The sequence below is a fragment of the Alnus glutinosa genome, chromosome 2 (genome assembly GCF_958979055.1).
Source record: "Alnus glutinosa chromosome 2, dhAlnGlut1.1, whole genome shotgun sequence".
NCBI lineage: Eukaryota > Viridiplantae > Streptophyta > Magnoliopsida > Fagales > Betulaceae > Alnus > Alnus glutinosa.
In genome coordinates, this window is record NC_084887.1 from 22,505,699 (window position 1) to 22,518,742 (window position 13,044).

A 13,044-nucleotide genomic window follows, 5' to 3' on the forward strand; every position below is an offset into this window, starting at 1 on the left:
TATGCAGGTGAATAGCAGAATATGGGTAGAAAAAGACGGATAATATTTGCATCTGCATACCCATATATATAATTGTCTTATAAAACTAATAAGTCCTTTAGGGAAAGGAGTAGGGCAACCGGTTTATTTGATTAACAATTACATATGTAATATAGGCTTATTTTGGTTGTTTGTCGTCGCCTCACGCTTATGCTCTGACTTCTAAGGAGACTTAGAGACAGAATCCCAATTCAATTTGTATTTTCATATTACAATTTATAAGTATATTTAGTTCAAAAATTAAATTAAGCTTATCTTAAAAAAAACTCATAAAAAAAAGCCAAAAAAAAAAAAAGAACCCAAATGCAAAGTAGATGTTATCGGTTGTTAGTACAAAAAATTCGTCCAATATTTGTGGTTATGGGTGGATTTTGTAAAGTGTGGATACAATTACTAAAATTTACTATCGGTAAAATGCAAATACGGAATAAAAGTATTATCTACCTATATAATGAGATTTACATACCTACTTAGTATGAGCCAAAACGCCTTGGCTCCCACACATTTGCCCCCATAACTAAAAAATGGGAGATAGGAGCAATATCTAGGATTTTGTACCGGATATGATACATTTTATCAAAGCTACTCATTTCAAACGAACGGCCAAAATTGTAATTATCAGTACTTAATTTATTTTTTTTTAAAAAAATAAATAAATAAAAGAAAGAAAGAAAAAAGAGTGGTTTGGCAATTATATCATATCCCTTTAAAGTCAATATCATATCCTCTCCAACTGGCAAGATACCTAAAGATTATTATTTGGTGCCTTACTTGGGGTCAAACCCCACTTAAATTGCTCTGTAAACACGTGGGAGCATGTGCTCTCTCTCCCACCATCCAGTTGGATGAATAGGAGTTTTAGCTGGTATTTCCATGTTTTCAAATTTCAATTGAAAGCGAGGGACACGTGATTTCTTTAATTTTTATTTATTTATTTATAAATTAATTATTAGATATGTTTTCTTTTATGTGAATCATACATATCTAATAATTAATTTATTAAAAAAAAAGAAAAAAAAAAAAAAAGACTGTTGGAACTGAATAGCAATTAGATGTTAGTTAATTAGAAGCTAAATTATTCTTAAAGTAGCAGAAAAGCATATATTTGGGGTCAGATATGCTAAAATCACAACGGTTCTTAACTTCTTATTGAAGTAGCCAAAAGATAACTTTATTCTTTTCTTCAGGTAAATAAAAGAAGTTCATCAGCTTGAGCCTTTGAGAACATAGCAGAGCCTTACTGTAACAAAAAAATAAAAAAAATTCACTACGTCGTCGTAATGCACATATTATCTTTTTATTTTCTCATCATTCCAACTATTGGAAGCATATGTATGGGTGATGAGCGTACGTTAGTTAGGTGCCATGTATGGCTGCTGTTCCATGCTCTATGTGAGGCTACCAATTAATTAAGGGCCACTGTTTGAGGGCATAATTATTTGTCGACTGAGAGCAACCTTTTGATCCAGTCAGCAAGGTAGTTAAATTATCTTATCCCTACCCAACCATTAAAAGACAAAGAAAAAGAAAATCTTGACATTAATATAATATAATACGTTCCTTTAAGAATTACTTTTGAAAAAGAAAAAAGAAAAAAAACTTTGTCGTTGAAAGGCTGAGAGCTACTTGTTGGGCTGCATCAGTGGCATTGCCCGTTAATTCACCCTAAACTTCCCCTTATCCATATCTTTTACGAGTTTTAATACATATCGCTACAAGAAATATGAGCTTTAGTCTTTGCTGGCCGGTAACCTACTCTCTTAATTGATAGACCTGCTGCCCAAACTGATTATTGTTTGCATGGAATTAAGCACGTTGTCTCAAACTTAATTGCCTTGGATGCTGCTTGTATCTCTGTTTTAACCGTTCTCAACATTTCTGGATTTTTCCAACTCAGATCTAGTTTAATTTCTTTCACCTTCAGCCCTCCTTAGACGCACCACACCATCATCTTCCTTCCCTGTATTTTTGGTCTTTGTTTTTGGGTTTTAGTCTACGTGTTCCTTTTTGGTATTATCATGTTGTGGAGGCTCTCCATCCTCAACCGCTTTTCGGTAGTTGTTATTGTTATCAAGTAGGGGTTCGAGTAGGGTTAAAGGGTATTTCGAGGGTCATGCCTCAGTACACGTTCCTTGTATTGTGGGTTCGGATAGAGTTGAAGGGTCTCGAGACGACTATATATGCCCATGCACACGCTCTCTATTTTGGTGCTTATACTGCTTTATACGATCAATTTTTTGGCTTTTGTCCAAAATATAGAGGATTGGTTCCTTTATGGTTCCTTTGAAATCATTTATGAACCCATTTCTTATTTTCTGTTTTCAGAATATTCGACACTGTTTCTTTTGTTTGGGTTTGTTGTTAGGAACCCAACCCCTCTTAAATTTTTGTTTCATATAACCTTTTTTTTTTTTTTTTTTTTTCTTGTTATGTAATGTATTTACAAAAAATAAAATAAAATAAAATAAAAAATTCCTAATCAAGTTCTAGCTAGTTAATTTGTCTTTATTAAGAAAAGATAAAGAAATTACCTCTCTTCACTTAATAATCATCATATATAGCTAGTGGAAACGAAAGCCACGCTAGCTGTAAAGATCGAGCATAATTAATCGTATTCATCAATTAAATGAAGGCCCAACTGATTAAATAGAAGCTTGATGTACATGTGCTCCTTGTTCTTCATTTGCCTGTTGCATTTCAAACTCATGAAAAGGATATATATATAATGGAAGGGAGTTTTAGATCATAAAATTTAATTTATTTGCATAAAGACGGATCAACAATGTGACTATGTATGAGATTATTGTTAATTAATTTGAGTTTTATGAAGAAAGTAGAAACTAAATAATAATAATAAATTACATTGAGATCCAATTATTATCATAAAGTAATATTTAATTAAGACTTAAGACGCATGCATTTCAATCTCCTGACAAGACTTGCTTGTGTCATTTAGAAAATCATTACATGTAACATATTTAAATTATCTTATGTACGGCCAGAAGAATTCTGGAATAAAAAAAAAAATGAAGCTGTAAGTAGAAAAGTCGACAATAACAATTTGACTCCGGCCGCTTCACTTGGCTGTATACTTCGACCATTTTCGCTTAGCATAAGCATCTTCCAAAAATCGTCTCACATAAACCTTTTGAAAGAGAAGAATGCCGATGGGAAATGTTAGAATAAAATATATTTTTAATATAATATTATTGATTTATATTTCTTAATATAGGTCGATTTGTGTTTCTTTGTATAAATCGATTTAGGTTTATTTGTATAGGTCGACTTATTCAACTATAAATAGGGACCTATGTATTATAAACAATTAAGTTATATATTGAGCACAATGTAGCATTTTGGAATTTACTCTGTGGACATATGTCATAAATCGAACAACGTAAAAATTCTCTTTCTCTTTTTTCTCTCTTATTTCCGCTTTTATTTTATTTTAAATTTATACACAAATCTCTTAACAGGGAAAAAACCTCTTCATTACTATACCTATACCAATTCAATTGTGCCATCAACATGTAAACACCCTCTCTCTACTATTTTAGACATTGAAACCCCTCCACTTCTCTGGGTTAAACTGCACGTTCTTGTTTCATGAATGAAGTTCTGGCGGGTTCATTTCTTGTTTCTAATGATATATATATATTTCAGTTATTTTCCAATTTCCAAGGATTTACAGCAGCATCTTACAGTACTAGTACTGTATTACATATTTCCAAAATCCCAATCGAGTGAAAATGAATCTTGTAAATCGAAAGGGATCTGATATTTTGTTGTATCATCTATAGTTTTATGAACCTTGAACCCATCATAGTGCAAAACAAATAAGGTCTAAGGAAAATTTTGACATGGCAGGGAGGAATTTTTAAATATCTTCTTTAGAGATTCATATTAACAGGGGCGGAACCACGTGCAAAAGTTTTAAAATTTAGCTTAAAATATATAATTTTATAAATTTGTCCCCTCAAAATAATTTTTTTGTCCCCCCTAAATTTTTTTCTTTACTTTAACCCCTCTTTTATTTTGGAAAACCAAAAATATCCCTGCTCACAAGTCACAATCAAAGCCTGCATTGCCAAGCTGCACGTCTACAAGCAGCAAGGACCAGCACGTCTGTTGTGTCTGCAAGCTTACAAGTCACAATTGTTGGGGATAAAATTGACCTCGAGGACACGTGGATCCTAATTTTGAAACATTTCGGTGCTATATCTCGGAGTCACATCTCGAACATTTGTTACGACCTAGTAGAAAAAGATCGTCTAGGTATGATGACACCTCGGTCCTATTGAATTAAGTAATGATAATAAATATCCCGAGATCTCCTAGTCCGATCGGAGCGAACATATCTCGAATATTTACGCTTCGGAGGAAGTTTTCATCACAACCCGGTATAAAAAGATTGCCTTAGTATGGTAATACCTCAGACTTTCTACAACCCTGTTACGATGCGATGATATTCCGAGATCTCCTAGTCCGATCGGAGCGAACATGTCTCGGATATCATCACCTCGGGGGTTGGTCAAAGTATACTACAATTGTCTTAGAGTAAGATAAGACCAGTATCCCGGAAGATCAGGGATAAGCCTCTATCCCATAATCAACTGGATAAGACTGCTAATAACGTGGAATTAAGATTGAAGAGGCAGGAGTGCTATCCAATTTGAACTCTTTCGCCTTATTCAAATTCCTGAAGATAAGGTTAAGATTCGAACAGACTAGGACTCAAACTCCTAGTTCAACTGTGTTTTAAGAATCCCAGTAGAACTGCAACTACAAGCCTATAAATAAGACCACTATGCCAGGTATGAAATATATATTCTCTGAGCTTTTGAGATTACAGATATTCTCCAGAAAATTGATTTGAACTGACTTAGGCATCGGAGTGGGCGTAGTCGGCACCCCCGACTAATCGTTTGTTATTTTTCAGGGATCGAGGTAGCTCTATTGAGGGAGGAGGCGAATCACCAGGCGACACGTCACCATACCGGAAACTGTACCAACAGTTTGGGGCCCTCTGTGGGAACAAAGAGTTGTTCTTACGAAAAATAAATCTGTGATGGTGACTACGAGATGTTCTAATCCGGTTCAAAACGAAACCTAAGAAGAAGCGCAACGTCCAAATCTAGGTCGAGATGATGTCCGCGGAGAAGTAGAGTCTGCCGGTCCAGAGGCCAGAATAACCCAACTGAGCCAACAGTTGGCTCAGGCGCAGAAGAATGTGGAGGACTTGCTGGCTCAGAATGCTTTGCTGATAGCTGCTCAGACTCCACCACTATTGAATCATGATGCGGTTGAAGGAACAAATCCTAATGGAAACCTGGAAAGGTCAGGAGAGAAAGGTGAGCCACGGACCGAGGACCGTGTGGAGCCCATTAACCCGGTTCCACCCCCACCAACAGATGCTGAAAAAAGGCTACAGCAGATGGTACTGGACCTGGACGCGAAGTATGATGCACTATCAATAACTATGGATCAGAAGCGTGACGGGAAAGACTCTCTTGTGGATAACCTCTTACAGTATAAGGAGTCTATTTTTACCGAGGAAGTATCCAACTTTGACCTGCCCGGAAGGTTTAAGGTACCCGAAATCTCTTTTTTTTTTTCTTTTTTTTTTTTTTTTTTTTCAGGTAGTGAAGACCCAGTGGAGCATTTGGATAATTTCCGGTCTCACGTGTCCTTGCACAAGACACCTGACGCTGTGGCGTGCCGAGCTTTTCCCCTCACCTTGTCAGGAAAGGCCCGAGACTGGCTTAGGAACCTTCTCCCAAGGTCAATTGATAATTTCGACACCCTTGGAAGGAAGTTCCTGGCCTAGTTTGTGTCCGGTAGGACCAGAAGGAAACCCAGAGGGTATCTACTATCTGTACAACAGGGACCAAACGAATCTTTGAAAGATTATCTTTGGAGATTCAACCAGGAAAAGTTGGAGACAGAAAGTGCGCCAGACGAATTCATTTACGGCGCGATTTTCCAAGGATTGAAGAAAGATGGACCGTTGATGGCCGACTTGGCGTTGAAACCACCGAAGGATCTTCATACTTTTATGGTGAAGATGGACAGGTACATTAATCAGGAGGAAACACTCCGAGCCCTTCTCGGTAATTCTCAGCAGCAACAACAGCCTTCCATTGAGATACCCAAGAAAAAGAAGAATCCCAAGGCCATACGAGATGCTGGTCCCAGGGAGTACAAGAAGACAAAGAAGAATTTCGGAGATTACAAGTGGACTCCATTAAATGCCTCCCTCACCAAGGTGCTTATGAAACTCAAAAAAGATCTGAATTACCAGAGGCCGAGGCCCATTTAAGGAGATCCGCCTCCACGTTTAGCTCACAAATACTGTGCCTTCGATAATTCATATGGTCACCTGACCGAGTAGTGTGTATCACTGAGACAATTGATTGAGAAGTTCATCGAAAATGGGAACCTAGTTCGATTTCTCGTTAACGAGAGAAACCAACAGGAGCGGGACCAATACCCGCGGCCTAGAAGAGAAGAAGATCGGAGTGAAAAGAGAAACTATCAACTGAGGCAGGAAGAGAGAAGAGGAAGAAGCAGAGAACCAGCACCTCGGCCTCGGGGGGAAGAAAGAAGCAGGAGTAGAGCTCGGGTGGAGCAGCAAGACAACCTTCCCATCATTCACACCATCTCAGGAGGGCTTGGAGGAGGAGGAGAGTCCAATTGGGCTCGGAAGGCATATGCCAGGCAGCTGGATGATTTTGAAGTGTATTCGGTCCAAAAGCCCCCCAAGTCTTGGAAATACAACCCTCTGATTGTAGGGTTCTCGGATGATGATTATGCTAGAGTCTCACTTCCACACACAGACGCCCTTGTAGTCACCCTAACAGTAGCAAATTATCAGACTCGGCGGATCCTTGTTGACAGAGGGAGCTCGGCCGATATCCTGTTTAAGTCAGCCTTTGACTACATGGGAGTCCCACGGGAGAAAGTGGTCTCGATCTCATGCCACTTATAGGGTTTCGCTAGAGAGAAGGTGCTGCCTCTCGGTTCGATCGATCTATTTGTGACAGGAGGGACTTATCTGAGGCAAAAGGTCATCATGGTGAAATTCTTGGTAGTTGACAGAGTTTCAGCATATAACGCCATTATTGGAAGGACAACTCTCAACAACTTAAAAACTGTGACCTCAACACCGCATCTCAGTATGAAGTTCCCGACAGAAGAAGGAGTTGGAGTGGTTAAGGGAGACCAGAAGGAAGCTAGACGTTGTTACAACTTGTCCCTGAAAAGTACCCCGAGGCAGCACAATCTGGGTGAGAAAGCTAAGGAGGATGGGAAACAGCAATCACCGTTGGGGGAGCCCGTGGAAGGCTTGGAGGAGTTCGAAATAGGCGATCTGGGAAAGAAAGTTTGTATTGGATCACAACTCCCCCAACTCATGAAGGAAGATCTGGTGGCTTTCTTAAGGCGCAATAGTGATGTATTCGCCTGGAGCCATGAAGATATGCCAGGGATTGATCCCTCGGTCATTGTCCATAAGCTGAATGTGGACCCAAATCATCGGCCAGTGAAACAGAGAAGAAGGACTTTTGCCGCCGAACGAAATCAAGCTGTTGCAGAAGAGGTAGAGAAGTTATTGAAAACCAGATTTATTCGGGAGGTGGATTACCCCGAGTGGCTGGCCAATGTGGTACTGGTGAAGAAGTCTAATGGTAAGTGGAGGATGTGCGTAGATTTCACTGACTTGAATAAGGCATGCCCGAAGGATAGTTTTCCTTTGCCTCGGATTGATTTGTTGGTCGACTCAACGTCTGGACATGAGCTCCTAAACTTTATGGATGCTTTCTCGGGATACAACCAGATCTACATGGAAGAAGCAGATCAAGAGAAAACTACTTTCATCACAGACCAAGGACTCTACTGTTATAAGATGATGCCCTTCGGTTTGAAGAATACGGGAGCCACTTATCAGCGACTAGTGAACAGGATGTTTCGGAATCAAATTGGCAGAAAAGTTGAGGTATACGTAGATGATATGCTGGTTAAAAGTATTCAGGAAACCAAACACATAGAAGACCTCCGAGAAACTTTTCGGACTCTGAGAAAATACAAGATGAAGCTTAACCCTATGAAGTGTGCCTTCGGAGTTTCTTCAGGAAATGTTTTGGGGTTCATGGTATCACAGAGGGACATTGAAGCAAACCCAGAGAAGGTCAAGGCTGTCCTTGAGATGGAAGCACCGAGAACGACAAAGCAACTCCAACGGCTGACAGGAAAGATTGCGGCCCTAAACCGTTTCATTTCACGGTCAACAGATAAGTGCCTTCCCTTTTTTAAAATTTTAAGAAAAGCAATTACGTGGAGTGAGGAATGTGAGGAAGCTTTCAGAAAGTTGAAAGAATACTTAACGAACCCTCCATTGTTGAGCCGCCCTACTGAAGGGGAGATACTCTATCTCTATTTGGCAGTATCCCCCTCAGCGGTAAGCTCGGCTCTAGTCAAAGAAGATGCAGGGTATTCAAAAACTCGTCTGCTTTACGAGTAAAGCACTTCATGGAGCAGAGGAAAGATATCCCCGGATCGAAAAATTGGCGTTCGCTTTGGTTATCTCAGCTAGGAGATTGAGGCCATACTTTCAGGCTCATGCTATTTGAGTCTTAACCGAGTATCCGTTGAAGAAGGTTCTACAAAAGCCTAATCTCTCGGGAAGGTTAGTCAACTGGGCGGTGGAACTCGGACAATTTGATATCGAGTTTCATCCTCGGACGTCTATCAAGGGACAGGTTTTGGCAGATTTCTTGGTGGAATTTTGCAACATCCCCGAAGCGGAAGAACTTCCAAAAGAATTAACCTGGGTCGTGTATGTGGATGGCTCCTCAACACGGGGCAGAAGCGGGGTAGGTGTCCTCCTCAGGAATCTTGAAGGTCAAGAGTTCGGTTTTGCTATAAAACTGGACTTTGTCACAACGAATAATGAAGCCGAGTATGAAGCTGTAATAGCAGGTTTGGCATTGTCCCGAGAGATGGGAGCAACTACTGTTGAAATCCGAAGTGACTCTCAAGTAGTGGTGAGCCAAGTTCAAGGTCAATTTGAAGCACAAGAAGATTGAATGGCCAGATATTTGGAACAGGTTCGCCAATTTCAATCTTATTTCGAAAGGGTCGTCATCATGAAGATACCTCAGGATGAAAATATTCGAGCAGATGAATTCTCAAAGATTACATCAGGAATAGATGAAGAGATTGAAGCGTCTAGAAGGAAGATTATCGTTTTGACCGAGCCATCGATAACCCCGAAGGTTAACGTTATGGAAGTAGATACAACGCCGAATGAACCATAATGGGCTTCAGAGATTATTCAGTTTTTAAGAAATGGGTTGCTACCCGAAGACAAGGTTGCGGCTCGGAAGGTAAAGATACAAGCAACACGGTTTTGCCTCCTCGGAGAAGTATTGTATAAAAGGGGATACTCCGAACCCCTGCTCAAATGCCTCCCTAAGACTGAGGCGGATTATGTTCTTAAGGAAATCCATGAAGGTGTTTACGGAAATCATTCGGGAGGAAGAATGCTGGCACAAAAGACCGTCCGAGCAGGTTATTATTGGCCTACGATTAGTAAGGATTCAGCTCTTCTTGTAAAGCACTGTGACAAATGCCAGAGGTTCTCAAGAATTATGAAGACAAGTCCCGAGAAGCTTACTCCCCTCACTTCTCCATGGCCATTTGTGAAATGGGGGGTAGATATTGTCGGCCCAATGCCTGTAGGGAAAGGGAGTCGGAAGTTTTTAGTTGTAGCTGTAGACTATTTTACTAAATGGGCAGAAGCAAAAGCGTTAGCAACTATAACCACAACAAATATCACAAGTTTCCTCTGAAAGTCGGTGGTGTGTTGGTTTGGGATCCCTCATGCTTTTGTCCCAGACAATGGTAAGCAGTTTGACTATGAACCATTTCGGAAGTGATGTTCAGAACTTCGTATCCAAAACTATTATAGCTCGGTACTTTATCCAAAGGCGAACGGGCAGGTAGAGGCGACAAACAAGACCCTGGTAAGGACATTGAAGAAAAAGCTTGAAAAGAAGAAAGGAGCATGGGTTGAATCTGTTCCAGAGGTGTTCTGGTCGTACCGAACCACAAAAAGAACTCCAGCAGACGAGACGCCATTTTCACTCACCTACGGGACCGAGGCTGTGATACTAGCCGAAGTGGGATCCCCGAGTTTTCGTGTAGCTTACTACAATCCTGAGCTCAACGACGAAAATGCCAAGTTACATCTAAATCTTTTACAGGAGAAAAGAGACGACGCTCAAGTTACATGGGCAGCATACCAGAATCGAATAGCTCGGTACTTCAATAAATTGGTGGTCCCAAAGAAGTTTCAGCTCGGAGATTGGATACTCAGGAAAGTGAGCTTAATGACAAAAGATCCAACGGAAGGCAAAATGGCACCCAAATGGGAAGGCCCCTATAAGGTAGTAGGATGCCATCAGAAAGGAGCTTATCGCCTGATGACCGAGACAGGGAAGATACTCCCGAGATCATGGAACGCCGAGCACTTGAAGAAATATTATATGTAATTCTTTGTTTTTTCTCCACAATTTTATATTCAATAAAGAAGATCTCTTTCCAATTCATATCAACAATTGTAGAAGTCTAAGAAATAGCCCGACTTCCCCCCTCGAACGACTCGAAAGAGTTATGGGGGGATACCTAGAAAAGAATCCACCTGCATCTTTTCCTCGGACAACCCGAAAGGGTCATGGAAAGGATGCAATGGGAAGAAACCCCTCGGTTAGGGGTTACTAAAGGTATAACGCTATAAATACCCGATTCCTTTCCTCGAACGACCCGAAAGGGTTATGGGAAGGATATCAAGGCAAGAAACTTCTCAGTTAGTACAACACCGAGAGAAAGGAAGAACAGACAGTCCCCAGGTATTGATTGATCTCTGCTAAGAATAAAGCAGCAGTCCGAGACAGAATGAAAGCACTTCTTCATCAAACTTCTCCAAAGATGATCAAGCTACATCAACATCCACTCGACTTCTCCCCTCGAACGACTCGAAAGAGTTATGGTGGGGATGCTCAGGGAAGAATCTGCCCGAATCCTTTCCTTGGACAACCTGAAAGGGTCATGGAAAGGATTTAATGGGAAGAAACCCCTCGGTTGGGGGTTTTCGAAGGGATGAGGATTAGAATCCGCCCGATTCCTTTCCTTGGACAACCCGAAAGGGTCATGGAAAGGATACAAAAGGTTGAAACCTCCCGGTTGGGGGTTTTCGAAGGATAAGGCTAGGGATATCCAGAAAAGAATCCGCCCGAATCCTTTCCTCGGACAACCCGAAAGGGTCATGGAAAGGATACAAAAAGTTGAAACCTCCCGGTTGGGGGTTTCCGAAGGATAAGGTTAAGGATATCCCGATAAGAATCCGCCCGAATCCTTTCCTCAGACAACCCGAAAGGGTCATGAAAAGGATTCAATGGGAAGAAACCCCTCAATTGGGGGTTTTCGAAGGGATAAGATTAAGAATTGGCCCGAATCCTTTCCTCGGACGACCCGAAAGGGTTATGAAAAGGATACCGCGGCGAGATTGGAGGTTTTCGGAAGGATAAGAACATTCAAGATAGAATCGGCCCAAGTCCTTTCCTCGGACGACCCAAAAGGGTTATGGAAAAGATACCAAGACAAGAAACCCCTCAGTCGGGGGTCTCCGGATGCTATAAATATGGATCATCTAAATTCAGAGATAAAGAAATTGAAAGGTTAAGATTTCAATTCAATGATTTCATTTCAGTGATATATAAAATCTTTTACAGGTTACAAAGATTTCATAAAGAAAGAAGGAAAAATTCAGGCCCGAGGAACAACCCTTAGACTGCAGCTTCTTCAAGAGGATCCTCTCAAGGATCCGATGTGCCAGTGCCCCAACTCGGAACATCTGGCATAAATTCTTTATCGAAGTCTTCCATTTCTTGGACTGCTTCGTCAGGAAATCCTACTAGATGCGGCCCAACAGTTTCGGGGTCGAACTTATATTTAGAGTTCGTCACCAAAGTTCAAAAGTTTTCGAACCCCCAGTTGAATCCCCGAGCCCAGTTCTGGTCTCGAAGAAATGGCACATAGCTTAGCTGCTTCAGATAGCGCTTCAGTTTCGCTTGGCTTGCATCATATCTAGCCCTAAGTCTGATCAAAAGACTCTCCGAACGGTCCTGTGCCTTGATAGGTTTGTCTCTTTCGGCCTCGAGCCTTTCAACCTCGGCCTTCAGCTTCTCCTTTTCGGCTTCAGCATTTTCACTATTCTTGCACGCTTCGGAGCATTCGTTTTGCACGGCCCGCAAGCGAGAAGCCAGTTGATCGGTATGATCAAGTTCAGCAGAAAGACTTGCAACAGAGCGAGTATACCGCTCATTTGCCTCAAACACTTCCTTTTTTAACCGAGATGTAGCGGAGCGCTCCTCGGATATAATCAAGTCCCGGGAAGCGAGCTCTTCGTCCCTGGACTGAAGGAGAGCTTTCAAAGTTGCTACTTCCTTCTCTAAGGTCGAGAGCCGAGCTTGTGCTTCTGGAGCTGGAGCAGTAGGCTGCACTTGACGATTTTCATACCTTTGCCAGAGGGTTGTCATCTTCACCAAAAGCTATAAAAAGGAAGGTAGCAAATTTAGAATGAAGTGCTAAAAATTGGTTAAAACAAAAGTTTGTTTTCGAAAACTTACCTGGTAATGGGAAATAAGAATGCCTTGAGCAATTTTCTCGGGGGAGGAAACCCCTGCATTTCCCAGGAACCCTTCGAGGATTAGATTTTTTATGGCCTCCATTGGATGACCAAGAAGGCCTCTGCCCAAGACTTCAAAGCTCGTTGAAAGTCTAAAAGAAGAGCTAGGGCCCACAGAAGGAGCGGCTTCCGTATTCGAGGCTGCCTCAAACTCATTAGGCCTTAATTCAACAGTGCTGGCCTCGGTATGGGATCTATTCCTATTAGAAGCATCGAGATGCAGATCTGCCACGAGAGTGGTGGCCTCGGTATTGACCCTA

The 13,044-nt window shown here is 41.2% G+C and overlaps 1 protein-coding gene across 1 annotated transcript; it reads left to right on the top strand.

The window, feature by feature from the left end:
- The first annotated feature begins 7,111 nt into the window (after nt 1-7,111).
- On the top strand, nt 7,112-12,052 carry LOC133860372 (uncharacterized). Its single transcript, XM_062295994.1, has 8 exons — nt 7,112-7,492; nt 7,874-8,032; nt 8,198-8,494; nt 8,790-9,080; nt 9,189-9,311; nt 9,408-9,876; nt 9,982-10,418; nt 12,002-12,052. The coding sequence occupies exons 1-8, from the start codon at nt 7,112-7,114 to the stop codon at nt 12,050-12,052; spliced, it is 2,208 nt and encodes a 735-aa protein (XP_062151978.1).
- The last annotated feature ends 992 nt before the right edge of the window (nt 12,053-13,044 follow it).